The 24,875-nt window shown below is 52.0% G+C and overlaps 1 protein-coding gene across 2 annotated transcripts; it reads right to left on the reverse strand.

Moving 5' to 3' along the window:
- Nucleotides 1–11,081: 11,081 nt before the first annotated feature.
- On the reverse strand, nt 11,082–19,187 carry SLAMF8 (SLAM family member 8). Of its 2 annotated transcripts, none has more exons than XM_012661863.1 (5): nt 19,082–19,187; nt 16,142–16,450; nt 13,240–13,545; nt 13,046–13,153; nt 11,082–11,244 (listed from the first exon to the last, which is right to left on the reverse strand). In XM_012661863.1, the coding sequence occupies exons 1-5, from the start codon at nt 19,170–19,172 to the stop codon at nt 11,183–11,185; spliced, it is 876 nt and encodes a 291-aa protein (XP_012517317.1). In that variant the 5' UTR covers nt 19,173–19,187; the 3' UTR covers nt 11,082–11,182. The 2 variants fall into 2 exon arrangements, with proteins under 2 accessions (XP_012517317.1, XP_012517318.1); XM_012661864.1 differs by having other exon boundaries at nt 11,120–11,244; nt 13,046–13,147.
- Between the last annotated feature and the right edge of the window lie 5,688 nt (nt 19,188–24,875).

Raw genomic sequence — 24,875 nt, forward strand, 5'->3', positions numbered from 1 at the left:
TTTTTTTTTAGCATTTTTGGGAGAATCAACTCAGTCTTAGAATTGGGCTCCTCCAGCCCACTCCAGGCCCCACTTGCTGCCTGTCTCTGGCCTGGGGAGTCCCAGACATGCCCTAGCCTGTCCGTACCCCCGCCTTCTCCTGCCAGGATGCCTTCTGCAGGCCTGTGGCTCTTCCCTGCCATGACTCATCTGAATTGGCCCCTGTGACTCTCCAAACGCTGGGGTTCATGCTCCCCATCCCTGCTCCAGCCTGGCCCCCACCTCCTTCAGCCCTTTGCCCAGGCCGCTGTCCTTGCCTGTAAAACTCTCCTACCTCTCTCTTCTCGCCCTCCTTCTTGGCCTGTGTCGGTTATGCAGAAAGTCCAACTGGCCTTACCCTGTTCTATCATCCCAGTCTCTCCCCTCCTCCCAGACAAGGGGAAGTGGTGTTTATCATGCTTGCCCTGCTTGGGGGTGTCTGTTTACCCCCCAACTCCATCAGATGCGGCTTCCCTGGGCCATGTTTCCTCTCTCAGTATCTGCCCCCTTGAGAGCTCAGGATGTCTCTCTGAGCCGACCTCCCCTAAAATTCTTGTGATGGATAAAGTTTGTACGAGGGACTCCTCCCCCAACTCCGGGTGATGACAATAGCCAATGCCTGTGGTGACTCCAGGGAGATGGGATGGAAAAACCACACACATCCCCCAAATGCTTCTCAAAGGTGCATGTGAACGTTGCCCTCCCTGACCGCGCCAGCGAGGATGCCCCTGCTCCTTTGACTGACAGACTGTCGGAAGCTCTTCCCTGTGCAGCACACAGGCTCTTCACTCACAGTTCGTTAAGGACTTGGGATATGCCGTGTTTGTGATCACTGCCACTAAAAAATTGAGCAACAGGTCCTTGGTCAGGAGCCTAGCCTGCTGTTACAACGTTGTTCCTGTGGGGAAGTCTGATTCCTTCCTTTAATAAACATTAGCCTTTCCTGGAGTGCAGCACGCAGTCTGACAGAGTGAGGGGTGGATATGGGAAAAATCGCCTGCCCAGCCCCCACCTCTCTGTCCACCTGGAATCTGTAAGCCGGTGACACCCGCATTCATGCCCCCAGGCCAGACCCCTTCCTGCATTTCCCACTCGCTGATATGCTTAGATGTTAAAGCAAACATCCCAAACTCAGCAAGCCCCAACGCTGCCTCGGATCGTCTGTGAATCTACCCTGCCGTCTCCGGTGATGGCCACTCTGTCCTTCTTTAACTCCTCTCTTTCTCTTGCCACTCCCCCACCACATCCACTCGGCGTGGGGAGTCCGTTGTAGTTTCTTGCCTGGGTTACATACAGCCTTAGTGTCCCGCTGATCTCCCTGCCTCCTCCCTTCCACCTATGGTCTGTTCTCAGCAGAGAAGCTGGAGAGATAGTTAAGTCATTCTTCTGCTCAAGGCCCTAAGGTGACTTCCCAAGGTCAAGATCCTTACACTGGTCCTCTGTGTGAGGCTGTCTGCGTCACCCCTTCTTCCCCAGCTCTCTCCCTTCAAGCCTCACTGGCTCCTGACTGTTTTGTGAACACGTCGGGGTCTTTCCTGGCTGTTCTCTTTGCCCTGAGCACGCTCCTTCTGATTTCGCAGTGGCCGATCCTCACCCCTTCAAATCTCTGCTCACTCGTCTCCCCTAGGCTGCCCTGGCTCAGTTTGCAGGGCTCTCCTGCCTGCGCCCCTCATCGCCCTCATCCCCACTTTCGTTAACCCACAGCACTTACCCGCTTCCAGCATGCTATGGAGTCTATGATGATTTTTGACTCACCCTCTTTCCCCCACACTGTCAGCTCCAACAGGCAGTGATCTTTGTTTTACTCGTTAATGTTCTTACGCTCCCCAAAAGTGCCAGGCATGTAGGAGACAATAAGTGTTGTTTCAAGGAAAGAAAGAAGATGGGGGAGACAGACCAACTGCGGTAGGAGGAGTTAACCCCCAGCCCCAGAGCAGGAGAAGTTACTGAGGAGCAGCCCATCTCCTCATGGGGGCCAAGAGGTCCCTAAGAGACTTGGAAGATTGTCTGAACCCAGCCAACTGATTATGCTGCCCGAAAGTGGGAGGTGCAGACGTGGAATCTCCCGACCTGGGAATTTTGGCTTCCTCAGTGGAGATGTCTGAAGAATGGCCATTTACTGTCCACCTGCACATTCCCCACCCTCCGCATTAACTACTAAGTTCACAAGTATGTTTTGGCGACACGCTTACTGTGTGTCAGTGGTGACACTGGGGTATTAAACCTGATCCTCCCAGGAGCAACCAGCTTCCCAAGGGAGACCATTAATCTCCTTTGGAAAAATTAAAGAATGACACACACAGTTGTTGATTCAGTTCCATACAAAGCTGGGAGAACTGATGCTATGAGATCACTTGAGGGGGAGGATTCTGGGAGGAGGAGTGCCCGGGGCTGGGTCTGGAAGCATTTGGTTGGAGACTAAGGTGAATAAAGGCCATGTTTCAGGCTGGAAGGTAGGGGAAAGAGCCTGGCTAAGGGACAGAGTGTGTGAGCATGTCAGGGTCAGGGGACAGATGAGAGGCAAGTCTGTCTGGAGTGGAGGGTCTGAATTAGGGCTGCCAATGGCTGAGTCATCTCCATCTTAAGGCCTTTGAGGGTTCAGGCTGGGAGAGAGGGAAGGAAGGTGTGTCTTTCAGCTGCTCTGCTCCCCAGCAGGTGGGCTGAAAGACAGTCATGATCTAACAAGCCAGCAACTTTGGGGGGACTGATGCACTGCTCTTCTGTGTCAGACCACGCCTGCCTCACCAAGTCATTGTCCCTGTTGCTTGGAAAGCCTCTCTCAGACAGCATGGGGGCTCCATCTCAACAAGACTCCGAATGCTGCAGGGGTGGGCATGACGGGGGCTGGATTCAGAGGCGCTTGGGGTCAAGGACAGTTCCTTCAAAGCGGTCTCAGCACTCCCCACCATTATGAACCTCGGGTCCTGAATGTTTCAGGACTTTCCGGAGCTGAGTAGGCAGGAGTCAGGCCAGGTGGTAGAGGAGCTGACCAGGACACTTGGGCCCAGACCACTTTGGGCCGAAGGTGCTGTGGGAGGCCCTCTTTGCCCAAAGATGTCTTGTAGCCCCTCCATCCTCAGGTGCATGGAGCAGGAAGCCCACCAACACCTACCTGGTTGCAGGCATGTCCCAGTTGTTCTGGGTGGAGTGGAGTCAGGGCAGAGGAAGAAATGGCTTTTCTTCCTCAGGTCGATTAACATTTAAATTATTAGGTTGAATCATATGAAATTACCTATATTAGACCATTTTTAAACTTATAAAAATGACAATTTTCATGTGATTCAACCCAACATATTATTCAGCCTCCAACTATTTCTTCCTTTTAAAACCCCTGCTCCCTGATAATTAAGGACCAATTAACTCTTGACTTACGCTAACACTTGCTCTTCTTTCTGTAGTTCCAGTTTCGGTCAATGGCACCTGCATCCGCCTGGTTACTCACGTTAGAGACCTCGGTGTCATACTCAGTGTCATCCTGTCCTCCACCCCGGATCCCAATTCCTGCCTATTCTAGCTCCTAAATATGTACCGAATCCACCCTCCTTTCCCCTCTCTCTCCGCCCTAATTCCCAGCTCAGAGTTTCTTGCCGGGATTCCTGCGCTAACTTCGGCTTCAGTCCATTCAATGTGCAGCCACCAGAGTGGTCTTTTAAAAACACACTTCTGATCATGTTGCTTCCCTTCTTAAAGCCCTTCAGTGGCCTCCTTTTACATTTATAATTAACTTTTAAATCTTACCATATCCTGCCTGATCTGAGCCCTGCTGTCCTCCCTCCCAGAGTCCGTCTTGCTCATTGTCCTCTGGCCGTGGGGAGTTTTCCTGACACGTACTGAGACCTTTCCAGAGGGATTTCATGTATGCCCCTTGCTTTGCTAACGCCTCTCCCTGCTGGTCCCAGCTTGCACGTCCCTTCCTTGGGGAGGCCCTTTGTGTTGTCCACCCGCCAGCTGTATTTGGCTTCCTAGTTATTCTTGCTCATGGGTTTCAGTCATTTTCTTCTACAGAGCTTAGCACAACTTAAAACAGCCATGTTTATGTGTTCAGTGCCTGTCTCTCCCAACTAGATCGCAAGCTCCATGAGTGGGGGAGACCCGTCTGTTGTGTTCGCAGCTATATTGCGGTGCCTCTGGCATGGTGCAGGGACTCACTGAAGATGCACTGAGAGAATGAACACCGGACACCGGCAGCTCAGTCCTCCAGGAGCTCGGGGCCTGTTGTCGCAGGTGCGATCCCAGACCCACTGTGCCGTGCTGCTGCTGAGCTGCAGTGAGGGCCGAGCGTGTGCTCTTACTCATGCGGGAGGGCCCAGGTTCAGGGGTGGGTAGGAGTTAGGATACAAAAAGTCCAGGGGGAGGAGGGGTCCCCATAATCATGCCTGCCCGTAATGCTTATGATTATAAATCAAGCTAACAAATTGTGACATAAAATATGTTCTATCCTCCTGGCTTGACAAATATGGCTTTGAGATGACCTGGAAAGCCAGGTTTGGATTCATAAATTTTGGACTCTTTGGGGTGTCCTACCAGAACTTGGTAGCATAGGAAGAACTGGCCCCTACCCCAGGCCTGAGGCCGGACCCTCTGTCTTCTCACCTGCAGCTCCGTCCGCACTGTGAAGGGCCTTGTGCCCACAGGTGTGGACACTTGGGATTCATCCACATGCCCTCTGCAGACTGCCCCTTAGCTACCCTCAGACCCGGGGCTGCACATATAGGCAGTTTAGTACATTTTTGATGGGACAGACCCAGGAGGGAGGGCCCAGAATTCCCTTTAGATCCCTGGAGCATGATCCAGAAGGGGGAGTGTGAGCTGCAGGTGGATGTTCCCTTGGCTCTTTGCCCACAGAGGAGCCAGAGCAGGCCTTCTGTAGTGCAGGCCCAGGCAGCAGCTTCTCACCTTGGCATAAGGGTGATGCTGTCTGTGCTCGTGGTGTCCTGGGGGTGCCTGGGCAGGGAATGGACACAGCCTCCAGTAGGATAGATTCTCTATTAGCTGCAGCCTGGAGTTGCCTGAGGCTCTGGCTGCTAATTCTGGCCTCTGGTGGAGAATCCCCTCTCAGGTGAGCGCATGGGTGAGAGCCCCACCTTCTCCTGATAGCTCAGGCCTCTGGACACCAGGAAAACTGGGAGCCCCAGTCCTTCCTGCAGTGGCCAGGCCTGCAGTCAGTCCTTCCGCTATGTGCCTCGCTCACGTTGCCATGCTGAGGCATCCCTGCACGTGGGGATCTGTGTTCAGTGCTCAGGAGGAATCCAAAGGATGTGTGTGGGATTGCTAGGGATTTTCTGGGAAAATCCTGACTGTAGGGTTTTTGTCATCAACGAGGGGCAGGAGGGATGTCAGTGTACTTCTGAGCAGGGCAAAGAGAGGGCCAGACTACCAGCTGCTTGTGGCCGCTTTGTAGCGGGTAGGATTGGAGGATAATGGGTCCCTGGCCTGGAGAACAGGATCACAGCGAGTGTGCCAGAGCCCCTGGCACTTAAGTGGCTGAAGGTAGGTAAGAGTATGGCAAGCGGGTCAGCTGGGCAGGCAAGGAGCAGCAGGCAGAGCTGAGACCTCATTTTCTCTCCAGCTAGGCTGAGATTGGATAATTTTATCTGACTTTGGAAGTCTCCCGAGGAGTCTGAGCATCCCCAGCCAGGGGGTGTAGGCTTGAAGGCCACCAGGGCGGGCTGAAGGATGCACTCAGGCAGAACTGAGTGCATCAGCATCTCAGCCCAAGCAGCCCCATCAGGATCCCTGCCCCGGGAGGATGGCACCAGCCCCCAGCACTCGTGAGCAGGCTGTTTTCCCTTTTCTGCACCACCTAGAAGGGAAGCCAAAGACAACCTACTAGCCCGGATGTTGCGGTGCTCTGGGAACACAGTTAAACAAAAGCCCAATGCTGCTGTGGGACCTGCCCTGGCATACTGTCTTCAATTCCCGCCAACTGAAGCTTCATTCGCAGGCAGAGCCTCTGTCCCTGTCACCTTTCCCCTGGGAACCTGATTGGCCCTCACTGGGGACAGAGGTCTCACAGGCCAGAAGATGCCATTGAGCTCACGCTGGGGGCTGTCACCCTGTTTATTCACTGGATCGTTTGTTGACATGTCGCTTCCCCACCAGACTGCCAGCTCTTTGAGGGCAGGGGTTGTGACGCTGCTTCTTAGCCATCTCTGCATTCCCGTTGGTGCTGACACCGCGTGGGTGCTCAGTAAATGCTTACTGAATGAACAGACGGGTGCGTTTCCTGTTCTGCAGATTCCTGTTCAAACTTTGTTTTTGTACTTTATTTTGTTAAACCAACTACTGCTTCTGACGAGAAGTCCTACAACTCCTCTGGGCCCCCGTGAAGAGGAGCGTCCTTGACCTCAGCCAGGCTGATCAAGTCCCGTTGGTGAGGAATTGGTCTTCAGGGAGCAAGCAGAGAACAGAAAACAGAACAGAATTATTTTGCAGAGGTCCCAGAGGCCTGCATCCTCAAGGCCACCTGGCTTTGTCCCTTCTTGGTTGGTCAACATTTTCTTTGGTTCTCTGAGTTACCACAGCTTTCTAATAAATTCCTGCTTTTGCTTTAGTTTACAACAGAGTTGGTTTCTGTTGCTTGTCTCCAAAAAGCTCTGACTAATACAAGTGTTTTCCCATTATTCGTAAATACTCTAAAGACCATGAAATTTTTAATGGCTATATGTATTACAATTGCTTATTTGATTGATTTGTGGGTGATTTTTTTGGGTTTTCCCTGATAATGGTATTGCTATTTTCTATCGGTCTCTTTCCCGATCTGAGAATTTCCCCAAGAAACATACTGAGATAAATGGCAGAAGAAAGAGAACTAGAATTAGTCTTCTTTAGAGAAGTCATAGCTTGTTTCTAATACCTTAGTAGAATCCTTTCACTGGCCTCTCTTGTCCTTCTGTTTATTCATTCTTTCTTTCTTTCATTTTTAAATTTTATTTATTTATGTCAGAGTCAGAGTCTCACTATGTTGCCCAGGCTGGTCTCCAACTCCTGGGCTCAGGTGGTCCTCCTGCCTCAGCCTCTTGAGTAGCTGGGACTACAGATGCACGCCACCTTGCTTGGCCATTGTTTTTTAAATTTACAAGTCATTTTTAGTGTTGGAAGGATCTCATGGATTGTCTAGGGTAGGCATGGCAAATTGGTTTCATCTTGGCTCTCACCTTCAGTTGACTGGTAGGGATAACTTGAGCGTTATATCTGGACTCAGTGGGAAAAGTGAGTCATAACTAATTAGCCACGTGGATGTGGTCCCGGAAGACATATTTGTCATTCCTAATGCAACTTCCTATCTATTATAGAAAGTCTCTAAATCTATACTGTTGCTCTGAGATGGTTTCTGCGTAAGCACATGCATTGAAACAGCTCACTTCATATTTGGATTTATTTCTCCATTTGTTAGAAAGTTTTTCCCTGGTGCAAAGAATGTTCTGAAGCCCACAAGGTTCCATGTGATGTGGCCCCAGGCCATCTCTCTGGACCCTTCCCCATCCACAATCCCTCCCTGGTGCAGTGTGAGGGGCTGGACTGATTTAGGTAACCTAAAGCTAACTCTGACTCTGCCACTGACTAATTGTGCAGTTCTAGGGGAGTAACAATCTCTTTGGGCCTTGGTTTTCTACCTGAGAAATAAAAAAACTTGAACTGAATAACCACAAATTTACTTCTGGCTTTAAGGTCCTATTATTCATATGAGTCACAGCTGCCTTTTAGTGACAGGTTCCGTCAGCCCCAGTTACACAGTCTGGCCTTATGTGGGGACCTATGTCCTTTTGAGCTTTTTGTTCCAGATTAAACATGATCAGTTTCTTTAATCATTTCTCATATGATAAGATTTCTGGAATTTTCTCCATTCTGGTCATTCTCTTGTGGACACACAAGTTTTCCAGTGTCTTCCTGAAAGTGTGGCTTCCAGAAGTGGACCCAGGCTAGTCGTGCTGTGGGAGCATCCCCACTGCTTACCCATGTGGTGAGCCTGTCCTCTCGACAGACAACATTGACCAGGCACAGCCCGAGGGGAGGCAGCCACTAAAACATCCCTGGATTTGGGGATAGTTGTATTTTATAGTGTTAGAGGCTCTTTCTTCAGGCTGCATGCAGAACAGATGCAGGGAGCCATGGAGTCAAATCTGGAAGGAAATGATGCTTCCCTTGAAGATCAGTAAGAAACCAAGAGCTGATTAATTGAACAGGTGCTATTTCTTAGTAAACATGAAAGAAAGGTTTGCCAGAGATGTCATTAATGTTTGCATATTTTTTTTTAATGAGGGTGTTTATATCTATGCTGATGAAAAGAATGTCCTTTCCAACTCTTCTTTCTTGCTGTGCTCCCACCATTCTCTCTGATACCATGTCACATGACCCCTTTGCCCTAGCAGCTCTTGTATTTGTCCTTTGCACAGAAGGATGGGTGCAAAGCCAAGGAAAATTAAATGAAAACAAGAAAAAGCAAAAGCAGATTTCGAAAGCGTTCTGGCCTCACCACTAGCCTACAGGAAACAATGACGTAAAGGTTGTTCTGGGAGGATTCTGACACCCAGACTGATGGGAGACTCTCCCTGCCATCCTACCTTTAAGGAAGGGGTGTTTTGAAGCCCACAGGTCCCATGTGATGTGGCCCTGGGCCAACTCTCTGAACCCTTCCCCTTCCACTCTCCCTTTCTTGCTTAGATCCAGCCACCCGGCCTCCACTCTGTTCTTTGTGAACACCAACCATACTCTCACTTCAGAGTCTGCATTTTCTGGGGTCTCTGTCTGGAACACTCTTCTCCCCTGCTTGGCTCCCTCACTGGGCCTCTGTTCAAATGTCACCACATCAGAAAGTGTTCTCAGATTCCTTTATCTAAGACAGACCCCTTTTCCCAACACATCATTCTGTAGCCTTTTACTCTGCCTTATTTTTCTTAACAGAACCTGTTGACAACAGACGTATACTTACTTGTTTATGTATATTATCTAGAACACAAACTCCACAAGGCAAGGACTTTGCTTTGTTCACTACTGATTCTCTAGTGCCTTGCAGTGTACCCAGCATGTGCTGGGCCCACGATTAATATTTGTCGAGGTGTGACTTTTACAGCATCAATCTCAATGCTTATTAGCACAAAAATTGGTCTCACGGAAGTACTTTGTGTTTTTTAGTGGAGGATTAATTAGTCCACCAGTTGACAAGTGAGTCATTGAGGTTGGGAACCTCAGTTTATTTGAGCAGCGTGGATCTGTTCAGAAAGGCCATGGTGCACCACACTACAAAACCACTGTCTAAATGAGGTGGCTAAGAGTCACCTGGTGAAGGGAGAACCGTGAGTCCCACCCCATCCAGAGTTGCTCTGACCCGAGGTGGGCCCTGGAGACACAGGAAGAAAGGTGGGGAGTGGCATGGCATGTGTGGTCTCCCCACAGAACCATCCTGGCTCATTACTAGAGCCTGGGCTTTCTTTTTTATGTCATTTTTAAGGACTGAGGCCAGTTTTGTCCGTGACTAGGCATGAGCAATGCCTCTAGGTGGCAGATAAGGATAGCACAAGCTGCCAGGTTGGGTGGCCACATGTACTGTTCAGGTGCACTTGGGGGAAGGTGGTAGGAGAGAAGTGGGTACAGGAAAGGGAGAAAGGAGGACGAGGTAAAGCCAGGGGCCATTGGGGGGGTCTCTGAGCAGAGCCAGGCAGGGAAAGCCTGGGAGCAGTCGAGCGGAGGAGCAGTGATGTGAATCTGGAGGCCACTTGTGCTGATCATTTGTCCAAGGTGAAGTGACTGTTCAGGAACTGGGGAGATGAGGGAAGGTCCTTGGACAGGACTGACATCCTAGGTGGAGAGATTGAAGCCACCCTGGGAAAATAGTACTTCAAAACCCACCCTTGTTTCTTCAATGCCTCCTTCTCTCTATTATCAAGACTTCAGTGGGGACCCAGAAAAAAATCCACATACACCTGAGTGAAAGCAACAATGAACCTTATCAATTACTGATCCCTGAGGATAAGTTTAGCTCATCAAGTTTTTTCCAGTGGCGATACCCTAGACAGCTTTTCTAGACAGAATCACTCAGCGGCAAAATGTATTATATTTTCCAAAGATGGCCGCCATAATAACTTCCATCCTATATGTGAAAGTGACCTTCACAATCCTCCCATTGAGCAGTGGGGTCTTTGTCCCCTCCCCTTGAGCTTGGGTGGATCTTCTGCATTTGCATCTGAAAATGAGTGGAGATGAAGGTGCCAGAATACCCCAGCGCCCTTTCCTTCCATAATTTTCCTGCAGAGCTTCTCCTAGCTCTTTACTCTCCCAGTCTCAGGCAGAAAGACTCATCCTGAGCTGAGCTGCTTTTCTTGAAGTTGTGCTAGAACTTCCTGCTGGCTGGGGCAAATTTGACAACCCTTTTCCTGGTCACTGTGTTGGAGAGTGGGGAAAGAACCTCCATCCTCAGCCCCAGATCCTGCAGGAGGCATGAGGCCATTGGAAATGGTGAGGATGTCTATTAGTAAGATGTTACCTGCAAAATGGCACCCATCTCAACCATTGGACGCCAACCATCCTTGGTGTGTACAACTACAATTTACCTTTGAGGGGCTGTGAACTCAGATGACCTGAAAGTCCTTCAGGCCAGACAGAGAAGCCCCTGTCCTCTACCTCTTACCTTCCACCTGTTTCTAGACCTTTTCTTATGATAATACCTGGGTCATCAGGAAGGATCTGGATCTCAAATAACAGGGGCTGGGGCTGGAGCTGGCCGTGGGTGATTCAGAGTTTCTCTGTTAGTTCAAATGTCTAATGTCTTTCAGAGCTTGGGACCCGGGCTGGAGGCTATCCTTTGGTGCCAGTTGGTTAATACTTTATGAATAGAGGTGGGGGCGTAAATGCCTTGCACAGTTAATGTGGGTCCTGGAGAACTTCCATGGTCCTTGAGGGAACATCCTGTTTGGCCCATCTTGTCCAGAGAAGAGCCAGGAAATGCAAAGTGGGGAGAGAGAAGGGAGAAGGTTGTGCCAGTGCTTTCTGTCCTCCCAGTGTGACAACTACCCAGGCTGCTCCTGGAAGGCAGAATGGAGTCCTGGGGAAGATTGAGGATGATGGTGGTTTCCAGACACCAGCTCTGCCCCAGAGCATCATGTGCCTGGGCAGTGGGGTTCCTGGTGATGCAAGCTTCAGCTTACGTGGTCCCTCACGGCAGATCCTACACAAGGGGGTTCTCTGGCTCTGGAGCCACTCTGTCAGCACAGAGATCCTTCTTTTTCCCTGGTGAGGAGATCAGAAAAATAGTTACCTTTCCAATGTTTGGACTCTTGGCATTCTTGACCTGGCCCCAGGCCTCCGAATCCTAAGTGTCCTAACCCAGGATCACCTCAGGTGAAAGAACTTTCTCCTGGTCTTCCAAGAGCCTGGAAAAGGAGACTCTTCAAGAACAGGAAGTTCTTCCTAATGTCTAACCTTGATCAGAAAGTATGCCATACACTAAGCTGTGGTAGGTATAGGCAGTTAGCGCTGTGGTGGACCCAGTTAAGTGACTGCCCAGAAGCCACATGGCAGAGCCAGGATCAGCTTCAGGACTACGCGTGGGGAGGCTTTCCACTATCTCAGGGTCCTCTCTGTCCCTTCTCAGTGGCGAAAGCTGCTATTTTTTGAGCCTAGAAAACATTAGGGTAAGTGAAAGAAGCCAGTCACAAAGGACCATTTAGTGTATAGTTCCATTTATACGAAATGTCCAGAACAGACAAAGGTGGGTTAACCCACAAAAGTGGGTTAGTGGTTGCCTAGGGTGGCGGGGGAATGGGAGTTGGAGGGTGATGCCTAAGGGGCTATGGGTTTCTTTTGGGGCAGGGTAATGAAAATATTTTAAAATTGGTTGTGACAAAGATACAGAGCTCTGAATATGCTAAAAGCCATTACATTGTACACTTTAAATAGGTGAATTCTATGCATGTGAATTGTACCTCAATAAAGCTATTTTTTTTTAAACTACTCTTTTCCTGGCTTCCACCTTCCTAACACAAATCCTGGGGACTCTGTGGGGCAAAGGGCCAGGGCCAGACCCTCTCCATAGCAAGCAGGGCCTGCAGGGGGAATGCAGCCTCACCTGCTCCCTCCTCCCTCCTCCCCACTGGAAAAAATATGCAGTAATGGCCACTGCTTCTCCCATGCTTTGTGGCTGGGCCAAAACTCTGCCTTCTAGGACATACTCACCACAGTGAGGGCTCAGTGCCTCCCCTTTGCTGACCTGCCTACTCTCTCCACCCTGGGACCTGCCAGCTCAGACAGCCTGTGATGGGAAGGGCCACGAAGCCCAGGTCAGTCAGGTGGTTCTTTCAGGACCAGGACATCCTGGGGCAGAGGCAGGGGCTATGAGGGAGGAAAGCTCGGAACCTGGACTGATCTTGGAGTTTCCCCTTCCCCCTCTTTGCAAGAAGATGGCCCTATCAGCCACTGGCGGGGGAGAGGCTTCTCCCAGGCAGCCTGGGATAATGGCAGAAGGGGTGGAATTCATCCACACTTTCACTCCACAAATGTTTATTGATACCAGTTAAGGAATCACACTGTGTTCTGGGGACCACTGGGTATGCCCAATGGCGACCCAGCCTCTGTCTTTAAAGGGCTCAGAGTCCAGTGGGGGAGTAAGTGCACTTAGTTCTGTGATTGGACAAGCAATGGAGATTAAAGGAAGAACATTAACCAGCCCTGAGAGTGGGAGAGAAGGTCAGGAAAGGCTTCCTGGAGCAAGCACACCTTGAAGATTGAGTGGGAGATACCCCAAGGAAGGGCGGAAGTTGGGTGCAATCATGGAAAGTACGTTCCAGGCAGAGGGGATACAATGTACGAAGGTCTGAAGATGTACGTGAGAGAGTAGTTCATTTGGAGAACTTCAAGAAACTTCAAGTAGTTCAGCTGGTTGGAGACCAAAATATGAGACGGAGAAGGCCAAGAGATGAGGTGGGAGAGGTAAGGAGGGGCGGGCTTTCCGAAGCCTGAAGAGGAGGAGGTCCCCCTCGCCCCCAGTAAATCCACCTCCTCCACCTACCTCCTGCACCCACAGGGCTCCTACCTGAGCAGCGGCCCCAGTGCCAGGCAGAGAAGAGACCAGCCAGGGCCAGGAGCAGCGAGACCGGCACCACCACCAGCAGCACGTCTTTGTAGGAGGCCTTTCCTGGTGCTGGAAATGCAGGGCTGGGGTCAGAGGTGACCGGTGACCTGATGCTTCCTAATCCCTCAACCATTGACCACTGGCCCTTGGCATACCTGCTTCACGACGGCAGCTCTCCCAGGGGGTGACTGTGGCCAGGTCCCAGCTGACAGGGTTGGAGACAATACAGGAATAGGCCACGTCCTTTTCTCCCGGTCCCAGTGAAACACTCAGCACCTGCCCATCTGTGAAGAGGCTGTGTGCTTCCATACCTAAGTCCATTGTCCCCTCCTGTCGCCAGCTATAGGTTACGTCACTGACGTTGGGGGCCCAGCAGGACAAAAAGACCTGGCAGGTCGTGAGGGGCAGAGCATCCCCTGCCACAGCAATGAACACGTGTACCACGGGCCTGGGCACTGCGTCTGGGCAAGAACAGAAGAGCAGGTGTGTGTCACTGGGAGGCTGGGGCTTAGATGCCACCTCCTACTAGGCCCCTCTTGTTCTAGAACCTTGTCTGTCTTTCCATTGTCCAGTGGACAGAGCTGATCACATTAATTTCTTAGTGTGATATTCAAAACCCTCATGAAATGATCGTGTCCGTATCTCCAGCTGTGCCTCCTGCTAGTCCTCCCGGTTCATCGTAATCAATTTGCAGTTCTGCCATGCACGTCATGCTGTTGTGTATCTCTCCTGTTTTCCCAGAGCTCATCTGTGCACACATGCGCCTTTCCCTTCTTGTCCTTCTGGAAACTCCTGCCCATCCTTCAAGGTCCAGCTTGGACACATGGCTTAATGCCTTGGCTGTGAAGTCTTTCCTGGCAGTCCAGGTATGGCCCTGAGCTCCCAGGTGCTCCATCTCTCCCTTTCTGTCGCACTTCTCTCACAACGTGTCAGTCAACAAGAGATGACAAACATTTAAGGCAGGCAAGAAAACAAATACATTCCCGGCCTTTTGGAGATTACGATTTGGTGAGGAAGACAAATACTGACAAGTGATTATGAATAATTAAGAAATAATTACAAGGGTGCAAAATGCTATAAGGTAGGAGCCCAGAGGTGGGGGCTCTGTCCTGTTACCTCCCTAACCTTTGCTCTCTAGTGTGGGAAGTAGTAGGTGCTAGGTGCCTGGGCCACTGGACACACTGGTGTCCTGGTGTCTTGCATGGTGGCTTCCCTTTCCTCTATAGGGTGATGAGTAAACTTTGAGCCTGGGCAATGGGGCCGGCGGGAGAGCATTCTAGTGACAACGGGAGGGCTCTGTCTCTGACAGCATTCCAAAGTCAAGCAGAGAAAACCTTGTTAATGCCAGCTCAATCTGGTGGGATTTGTGATATGAAAAAGGAAATGATTTGCTGGGCACACTAATAGTATAAACAAAGATTACAGGGGGGATATTTACACCACTTAAGAGGACAAGCTGCTTCCAAACACGCTCAGGCACAGTAGAAACACCCATTGACATTTTCTAGTAACTGATCTGCTAATTCGAATCACTCTTATCTATTGTCAAAGCAGAGCTCCTAAGGACGGCTGCTTGGCAGATTCGTGCAATTAGTTCTAATCACGCTATGTATTTGGAAGCAATAAAACAGCAATTTCCTTAAAATCTGTAATTCAGACGCTGAGAACAAGGCATTTTAGAGCTTAGTGATGTGGGTGCTGCATGTATTACCACATTCAATGTCCTCGTTTCACATGTGCAGCAGCTGAGACTCCTAACAGGGGAGAGGCTCTGGGGCTTCCTGTGTGGTGGTGTAGGTTATTCACTGCACAAAGGCACTGGGCTAAGGGGGCTAGGGGGGTGGGGTGGGGGTGCTGAAATCCAGCCAGCACACTGCTTGCCAAGACATGCCACTTGGTTCAGGGCTGCGTGCATCCAGAAGGGCACCCTCTAATTGCATCGGCACCCTAAGTGGCTCACCCAAGGACAGCCAGTTAGCTGTCTTGGGGATTTGAGACACTTCCCCAATTTGCTAATAGCCTTTTCTCTCCCTTGCTGCTTCCTTTTTCCCAGCTGCTATCCCTACTTCCCGTCCTTAAATTTGGACTTTTCCCCCCCTACTCTGTCCAAATTTCTAAGGTTTTACCGAAATAGTGGTTTGGGGTCATTCACACCTTGTAGATAAATGAAAGCTGAAAGGCCATTCTTTCTTGACCAGCAGAAATAGGATGAAGGTGGTGGAGGTGGAGGCAGAGGGATTGGAGGAAAAGGCCCGTCCAGCCCCCGTCAGTTCAGCCACCCAACTGAGGTGCTGAGTGCAGCTGGGCGAATGGCCCTGCAGACCCACGTGGAGCAGAAGGTCCACCCAGCTGGGCTCTGCCAACCCTCAAAATCACGAGAAATAAAAATAGTTGTTGTTTTTAGCCTGTAAGTTTTGAGATGATTTGTTTTGCAATGGATGAATGACTGAGAGAACCCATGAATGATACATAGTTAAAATCTCTCTAAAAGAGCTCTTTTAAGAAATACAAAAATTCTTTTAATTATAGTTTAATGATAACTTAATTTTTAAATAAAAAACCCATTGTGTCACAGTTTAATTTGCAACTTTTTTTTTTCCTTTTTAGCAGTACATTCACTAATAGCATGTTCTGTAGTCTGTGATGATACCTTAACACCCATGGAGCCCAGGCCAGGCTCTGTCATGGACGCTTCTGCAAACGCCACTGCATCTCACACTTACAGGTACTCTACTTGGTGGTACTACAATGCCCATTTTACCAATGAGAAAGGTGATGATCAGGGAGGCTAAGCATTGTGTCCAAGGCCACTGAGCCCAGAAAAGACTGAGTTGGAGTTCAGACAAGGGCTGTGAAACGGCAAAGCCTGGCTGCTCCAGACGGGAGCTCACCTGGGAGTTCCTGCGGCGTTCTCTTAGATGTGACTGCCAGCGTTGCAACATGGTCAGAGGCCAGAGGTTTCTGGAGCCCTGCCCTCCCCAGCTCCCAGTGTTCGGGATGTCTGTCTGGTGCTTTGTGGGAGGAGGGGGTCAGGGAGCCAGTGTCAGGTGCACTCACCATATACCTTGAGCTGGAGAGTCTGGGTCTGGGCCCGACCCCTCGTGTCCACCATCAGCACAGAGAAGTTGCTGCTGTCTCCAGATTCCAGGGGCCCGAGCTCCAGGCTGAGGTTGCTGTGCAGCCGGGCTCGGCCCAGGAAGCGGGAGTGGTACAGAGTCTCCAGGGAGCCCTGAAAAAACATGGCCAGGAGCTCCTCCGAAGGCCAGAGAGATCGCCAGATGGCCTCGCGGACTTGGAAGCCAGGCGGGCGCTCTGCCACCAGCAGCACGGAGTCCCCCACCTTGCTCAGCACTTGGGCACCAGCAACTGCAACGGAAATAGCGCTGAAAGAACAGAGTCTCCGGTCGCTCTGCCTGCCCCACGCTCCCCATCCCTCTCCTGCACGCAGCTGAGCTGCTATGGTGAGAATTAAGGTCCCCCCACCCTTACTCCCTCCATGCAAGTTGACAGTGTACTTTGCCGGGTACTGGGGATAAAATGGTAAGGGACAGAATCCAATCCCCATGTTCACGGAGCTCAAAGGAAGCCGGACGTGCAAGCGAGCGATCAAAATAAATTATGTGAAGTACCATGATGGGGAGAATGGAGTGCCCCGGGAGAACACAGGTGGGGTGATAGGGGACCTCAGCCAGCACTGAGGGGCTCAGAGGAGAAATGGTTAAGCTGAGACTCGAAGAAGGAATGGGAGTCAGCCAGGCCAGGCTGCCCAGAGCCGGAACGGGGGAGTGTTCCAGGCAGAGGGAACAGCCCTCACGAAGGCCTGCAGGGAGCGAGCACGACGCATGGGGAACTGAGAGTAGGTCAGTGCAGAGCTGGTGGGAGTCAGAGCACGCAGGGACCTGAAAACAATTTTGGAGTTTGGGCTTTATCTGTAGAGCGATGGAGGGGGGGTCTCAGGTAGGTTTTAAGCGGAGAGTGACACGGTTAGGAGAGTCACTCCAGCAGAGATGTGGAGCATGCACTGGAGGTGGGGCAAGACTTAGGCTGTTTATTTTAATCCAAGGGAGAAGTGATGGAAATTTGGATTGAGGAAGGGAGCAACTGGCGTGGGGAGAAGTGAGAGGAACTGAGAGAGATTTAGATGGTGTAACTAGAAGGAGTTGGTAATAGATTAGTTCTGGAGAGTGAAAGAAGAGAAAGGAGTCAAGGATGGCTCCCAGGTCCTTGGGATCCACTGGATGCCATTCTCTGTGGTCTGGAACAGGAGAAATGACAGAAGCTGGGACGGCAAGATGCTGAGTTTTTTGGGACTGTATTTGAGTTAGAAGTGTGTGGAGACACCTCTGCTTGAAGGGCTTTTCTGACACCTTTGCTGGCAAATTTCTGCTCATTCTTGAAGCGTTATTGTCTCCTCTGACCTCCCTCATCCCTCACTGCAGGTTACACACTCTCATGGTCCCACAGTGGCCTGGGAACACCACTGTGACCACCCTTATCCGTCTGTTATCATTGCCTGTTTGCGAGTCAGCATCTCCCATAGACTGTGAACTCCTCAAGGGCAACATCACTGTCTCTTCTTTGCACTCCCTGTGCTCACCAGCGTTCAGGACCAGGCTATGGGAGAAGCTCAGAAAACTGTATGGAATGAATGGCTGAGTTCGCCAAGGACTGACCCTGTGCCTGACACGGGTACGGGGTGCAGAGCAGAATCAGAGGCAATGGCCAGAGCCCCTGGTACCCAGGTGCTGCGAGTTTGGTGAAGGAGACATGTTGTGGGTGGTCACTCGATTGGCCATGATAACTCCAGCCCTTCCCTGCCCCAGCCACCTCCGTCCACCCTGACTGGAGATGGCTTCGGTGTTCACTCGGAGTGGAGACATAGCACGTAGGGAGCACTGCCCAGGATGTCAACCAAGATGAGCTTCTTCTACCCTGTCCTGGCTCTACCACAAATCAGCTGTGTGAACTTGGACACGTCACCTCCCTCTCTACACTTCGGTGGCCTCACCTGTAAAATAAGGGGGCAGCACCAGGCCGGTGACTTATTTCTTTCACCATTAAGAGACCTTTTACAACTTATTTTTGTCTTATGTGTCTAATGGTTTGAAAGATTTTGTGAGCAAAACAGATTGAGGCCTCTTTTGAGGGTTAAGGGGGTGATTTTGGAAATATGTTTAGAAATGTTGAAGGAATATGCTGGGCCTTTGGAACCTTCAGGGCCAGGAACACAGGCGGGGACACAGGACAAAGCACCCCCAAAGTCCCTACCAGTCTCTGATGTAAACAATGGTGTCTCAGTCTTTGCCACACCCCACAAGTCCCCATCCCTGTCCCTGCAGTGCTGATGTGTGTCACATTGCCTCTACGTGACCAAGGGAGGCAACTCAGGCATCAGACTCATGGAGAGATCACCCAGCGTGAAAGGGACGCTGCATGCCAGCCATTCCAACATCACACCATCGTCAGCCACCCCAAGTCCACACCTGTTTGGCCTGCTCCCACCTCTCGCTCCCACGGGATACCCACCTCCCCTTCTGCAGGCTTGCAGGCACAGACCTCAGCTTCCCCACAGGCTGTTGAAAACACACTCTTTGGGGTGTAGGGAACCCTGCTCTGCCCTGCCCTCCACTTCCCTCTCCAGACTGTGCGTGGATTTTCCGTGTGTTAACACTGCCAGTCCTTACCATTCTCACATCCAACTTGCTCTCCAAACCAGTGGTAGCACCGGCTCAGTTTAAGTTCCCTGGGTCACAAAGCAGCTCAAGTCTCATGGACAAGGATGCTCCTCATGCTGCCACCTCCTCCTTGCCAACACCCTGCATCCTTTGCATCTGCCCGGCTTTAAATGTCCCAGAACTGGCTCCCATCTTCCCTACCCCTCCTCAGCCTCTGGGTTCTCACTTGGGTTAGGGGGGCCCTGCCCAGACGTCCTGATGAGGGCAGCTGGGGAGAGGCCTTCAGTTTTCTGGGGCTGGGCTGCCCCCCCACCCCACTTACCTTCCCAGAGAAGCAGACCCCACAGGGACCACATGATCATCCTTCTCCAGAGAGGCAGGCAAACGCCTTTGACAACCCAAATCCAGAACATCCTAAGCCAAGTGGAGGGACGGAAGGAGCTGTTGTCCTTCTGGAAAGTCCCATGTTCAGAAGGAGGAATCTTGACTCAGAGCGAGATGCCCCGAAAGTGAAAACATCCAGAATAAAGTGGAAGTTGGCCCCGGGCCTCGCTGGGCTTCCAGGAGCAGATTCTTGTAAGTCAGCCCGTTTCACGTGCATGGTTGGCTAACGCATGCTGACCAGCGCCCCCACGCAGCCCACATCCTCCTGGCTGGCTCCCGCCGGCCTCCCTGCTTCCTACTCTGTCCTGCCTCTGTCTGTCCTCATCGGAGCCACAGAGAGCCCTGTACACTGCAGTTCCCATCGAGTCACTCCTCTGCTTAAAGTCCTTTCGTGGCCTCCCCAGCCCTCAGGCTGAAGACGGAACACTTGGCAGAGCGTACACGGCTCTCCTGAGCTGGCTCCAGCCTGCTGTCCACGCTGCCGGTCCACATCCATTCTGCCCTGCAGCCACCGCGAGCCAGATCGCCCACTTCTCAGAACTGGCATTGCACACTTCCGCGTGCTGTGCTTGTCCCCCACCCCCCGCGTGCTGCTCCCTTCCAGACGGGCACAGCCAAGCTGTCCCCCCAGGCTTCCTGACCACAGCCGGGCGAGAGGCCCCCTCCTCTGTCCCGTGCGTGCCCACGCTTCCCTCATCGCCCTCGGAGTGTTGTTGGTGACAGTTTTCTGGGCTTCACGGACTGTTTAGCCAGCATGTTCTTGTATTCATCTCTGTGTTGCCTCAGTGCTCAGCACATTATTATAGGTGTTCAATGAATGTCTGTTAAATGAGTGAACGGATGCTAGACGTCGTTACACATTTTGCTTTACGGAAGCCCTGCAACTCTTCTCCGAGAGAATCATCTTGCCACCCTGTAAAGATGGGGGAATGTGAAAATCAGCGTGGGGTTAGGCCCCTTGCTGAGGTCACAGAGGGGCAGAGCTGGGACTTGAACTTTAGAGCATGGTCCATTTCCCACAGCCCCCCTCCTCATCCTATTTCTCTTCTCACTCAAGTCACTTGGGTTCTTATGTCGGAAAAGGCTTTGCAAGAAGTCGTTGCCTCTGAGGGAAGTTCCTCATTGTCCCCATCCTGGTTGGGACAACGTGTCTGGTCCTGCAGAGCCTCTGACCTGCCAGTCAAACTGGACACTGTGCTTTGGCCCCTGCGAGGGAGTAGGCATTTAGGACGGGGGGTGAGCAGGAGGATATGGGAGTAGGGCTTCTGTCTTCCAGGTACTCACAGCCAAAAGGTAGAAACAGGTACACCAGGGAAAGTGAAGCCTCGCCTGCACAAGGCACCGCTGTCTGCAAACGTGCAGCCCAGGCCCTCAGCACCGCAGGGAGGGTTGGGGAAGAGGTCTCTGTGGATCTGGGCAGGGGACGTTCCCTGAGAAGGTGGCATTGGATTGTGCTTTGAAATGGGCATGGTTTAAATAGGATGGGGAAAGAGAGAGCCAGAGGCTGGGGTAGGCTCTGGGCCTGAGGGGAGAGCAGAGTGTGCTCAGCCTTGGCCGTGGGAAACTACCAAAGAGGCTCCAGAGGCAGTGAGAGGCGCAGGCAGGAATCCTTTAGGCCTAATTGGGAAGAATGGCAATGGAGGTTGGGGGCAGGTTATGGAGGCCTTGGAGACAGGGTTAGGTTATTCTGGAGACTGTAAGCCTGGGGCTCTAAGCCTCATTAGGTACTTGGATTCTTAGGGGTGCTGGTTCAGTGGGGTGGGGCTGGGACCCAGGAACCTGTCACTGTAACAGTGAGATTCACTCAGGTGAATCTGTGGCTGGTGGACTGAGGCGATGCTCCCAGAAGCGCTGCTTGGAGGCGGGGGGCTGTTGCCTGTTTCGAGTGGGCTGGGTGGGGGTGACTTGCTGGCAGGAGGACAGCAGGCAGGGCAGGGAGAGAGAGCAGCCCAGGTAGCGGCTTTTGTGATGGTCTTGGAAAAAGGGGAAGGGCCTGAAAATGGAGGAGATGTCTAGAGTACAGAAAAGGGGCAGAACTGGTAGGCTGCCTGGCTGTGGGCAGAGAGGACAAGGCAAGTGAGTCATTTATGGCCCCATCGTCAATTCTGTCATTCATGCATCAGGCATTTATTGAGCATCTATTTAGGTGCCAGGTGCTGGGAATACAGAGATGAAAAGCTAAGCCCCTGACCTTAAGGAGTTCATAGTTTAGATGAGGCGACGGGATACGGAAACCAATAATTACAACCAGCATGGCGAAAGCAGTGCCGGACGTCTGTCCCAGGTGGATGCTACGGGACCCAGCCAGGGCAGGTGGGAGGCTGGGGAGGGCTCCATGGAGCAGTGGGATTTGAGGTGAGGCTTAAGACTATATACAGATGGGGGTAGGAGTTAAGAACTTGAGCTCTAGAATCAGCCTGCTTGAGTTCAAATGTTGGCTATGAAACTTTGAGCAAAGTAAGTGTGCTTCAGTGTCTTCTGTGAAGAGGGATTAATAAGAGTATCTACCTCTTAGTGTCGCCAAGGAACACGTGTAAGGGTTTAAAATGGGTTCTGGGGCACAGGCAGCATTCAAATATTAACCATTGCTACTAAATGGCCAGAGAGAGGGAAGCGGGGAAACCTGGGTAAAGGCAGATAAGGGCGTGTTTGAGGCGGAGCGGTCCCTGTTGCGACTCTCTCCTCCCAGACTGGGAGCACCAGGAATCAGGTCTCCTCATTTCCGCACCGTGTATATCGCCACGGACACGCTTTCTATGAGGCGATGCCCTCCAAACATCCATTGAATTAGATTGAATGATTCTGAAGTGTCAAGGCCCAGGGCGGGGAGTGCATGGGCCAGATCCCGAATCCCCCGGAGAAGACAGCGGGCGGTCACATTCCCTGTTCGCAGAACTGGTTGCCCATAGTGGTCTGTCCAAGCAGGAAATGAATTGCAGTTTTCTCTCTACCCTCCCGCCCCCAACCAAAGCCCTTTGACTTGAGGGGAGTTTTGGGGAAGCTGAGGAAATGGGGAGGTGGAGGTAGAATGAGGGCTGGAAAATGTCCCACCTCCCCAAAGGGAAAAACTTTGGTCCTGTGTGACCACGGGAGAAAGATGGACTGGAGAAGACAGCGATCCTCCCAGCTGTAGGGAAGGGTTAAGTCTGCAGCAGGCAGGTTGTCCTCACGGCTGCTAATCACTGGTTGGCACGGTATTAATTACCCAGCCACAGGGGGGAGTGCACAGGAGTAAATTAGCTGGTGAGTTCAAAGGCACCACTCCCCACATTCCTTAATTAAGAGAGCAGCTGGCAGCCGGGGCTGCTACTCCACCTCCCTGGGGCCTCTCTGCGAAGTCTGGAGCCGGCTGCATCTGCTGAGGCAGGCAGAGTAGCTCCATCTGCTGAGCGAAGAGCCTGCGCCCGCCATTAGCCTACACTCACTTCGGGCTGGGGGAGCAGGTGTTGGCCCCCGCCACGCAGGCTGCCCGAACTCCACCACTAACCCCAAGCCGCTTGCTGCGGAGATTCAGATCTGTGATGGCCTGTCCCTGAGGGCCAAGCAGAGACACGCTTCTCCCAGGGGGACAGGTGGGGGAGGAAAAGAAAAGTGGGGTGCCTCGGGAGTTGGGAGAGATGGGGAGCCAGATGGGAAGGAGGAGCATTCAGCAGGCTTTTTGGGCACCAAGGGTGAAGGAAGAGGAAGGGGGTGTTACTGGGGAGTGGCAGGCCTCTGTGGACGGTTTCAAGGGGCTGGTGCAGGATGGGGCTAAGGGGGGGCAGGTAGAAGCCCACCTAAGCCCTGTCTTTGTGTCTGTCTTCACTCGATACATCAGCGGACACCATGCCACCAGGCACTGGCAGCCGCAGCGGCAGGGGAGACTGCGTGCACCCCTTCCTGGCCAGCCAGCTTAGCAGTGCTGTGACGTGGTGGGAGGGCTGGGCCTGAGGCAGAAGAGCCTGGAAGGAGCCTGCCTCTGCCACTTCTTGGAAACACCCACTGTCGCGGAGCCTCTGCAGATGTGACATGGAGGTGGACTGGCCTCATCTCCCATGAGAGGGTGCTGGCAGCACCCCGAGCCTGAGTGTCTCCTTCATTTTGTGCCTAAGATGCCTCTCCTGTCTCAGCCTGCTCCTGGCCCTGCTAGGGGCAGGGAGAGGGGATGAAATCTCTGATGAACTAGGGGCCCGGGGCAGGCACACAGCTGGAGAGGGAGAACTTGAGGAGAGAAGAGGGAGGAGAAAGTAAGTGGGATGGAACAGCCCCCAGAGACGGCGTGGGGGGTCTGCAGCTTAGGTCTGTCCAGTCTGCTCGTAAGGCAAAGACGCGCCTTCCCAGATTGGAAGGAAGGCCGCATAAAGCAGAAACAAAGACATTGTGCTTTACAGAGGTAGAGAGGGACAATCTGGAAGCTCGTTCATGCATTCACTCACTCACCAAACGCTTGTTGGATTCCCAGCTTGTGCACACAAATGCATCAAACAACATTTATAGAGCATCGAGCATGTGTGAACCTCACGAGGTCAGGAGCTCATGCTGAGGAACAGAGTGGTCATGACACTAACGATGAAAGGTGCAATCACAGAATCGGTCTGTGCCCCGTGTGGGAGAGAATTCCAGAACAGGTACAACGACGTGAGCTGTCCTTTCGAAGAACTCGAGAGAAGAGCCCCCTGAGCAAAGGCCCAGGGAGCAACGCATGCCGAAGGAGCAGGCATGCTGTCGGCGCCAGGTCCTGCCAACTGCAGCTTCTTCTAGCAGTGCGGAAGGACAGGCAGACATGTGGCAGGACACAGGAGATCCCAGCGTTGGATGAAAAAGCCCGTGTCTTTCCCCCTCTGTATCCTCTCTCTGGATTTGCCTTCATCGCAGCTGATATAAATATGAAGGACACAGAGCTATTTAGTGGATGCTGATTTAAATAAAGCCTTATTTCCTGGCCAAATCTAAAATAACAAAGCTGGAATTGAAAGAAATCCCAGTGCGTTCAACCTGCCAGTTCAGGGAGGGACCATGCTCCATTTTATTGCTTGTGTCTGAGTTGTATAGTCACATACAAAACAGGGACCTGGTGTCCAACCACGTCTTACTTACACTGGAGTTGTGCAATGAATGGGTCAGACCCCCGGGCAGGCCTGCTGCAAGTCTTGAGAGGGCCACCAGAGGGCAGCCACGAGGCTCCCCTCCCTGGCTTATTTCTTACTCTGGTGAGGAGAGGCATGGGGGGTTGCCCCTGCACTCTCAACCCAGCTGGAGTTCTTTCCTGTCTCTTTACTCTGTCTGTAATGTGAACCCATAGAACCGAGATACTTAGAGGAGGCACAGCCAACTCACCCCGCTGGATAAGTGTTTGTATTTAGCTCCGACTTGGAGAGAAAAATAGCGTTTCACAGTTGAGAGCTTTGAGAATGTGTGGAGGCTGCTGGCGTGTGGTCCTGTGGCTAGCGCGGCCCGTGGCTGTGGCAGGCTGGGGAGGGCCACGGAGAAGGAGGGGTGGGGAAGCAGCCCTCTGGTCCCCCCGGGCATCCTGCCTCAGTGTCTGCAGGGTCTGCTCCTCGAGATTGGTGGAAGTCCCATTTTTCCTTGGAGATGGCCCTTCTACAGCAGGCCACCAGTGTCCTGCAGGAACAGAAGCAGGTTCCTGCTCCCACAACCAAGGACTGGACATGGGGTTTTGGGGTGGGTGTGCTGATATCAGCAAACCAGCGAGAGTCTGGGCTGAAGAGCAAGGGCCTCCTTTCAAAGCTCTA

The sequence above is a fragment of the Propithecus coquereli genome, unplaced genomic scaffold (genome assembly GCF_000956105.1).
Source record: "Propithecus coquereli isolate 6110/MARCELLA unplaced genomic scaffold, Pcoq_1.0 Scaffold74, whole genome shotgun sequence".
Classification (NCBI taxonomy): Eukaryota; Metazoa; Chordata; class Mammalia; order Primates; family Indriidae; genus Propithecus; species Propithecus coquereli.

Coding starts and splice junctions, on each gene's coding strand:
- SLAMF8 (XM_012661863.1), bottom strand. CDS start 19,172: ATGTTCTGGATTTGGGTTGTCAAAGGCGTTTGCCTGCCTCTCTGGAGA. Junction 13,546..16,141: donor TCTCCAGCTCAAGGTATATG/GTGAGTGCACCT, acceptor GTTCTTGCCCAG/ACGCAGTGCCCAGGCCCGTG. Junction 13,154..13,239: donor GAGCTGCCGTCGTGAAGCAG/GTATGCCAAGGG, acceptor CTGCATTTCCAG/CACCAGGAAAGGCCTCCTAC.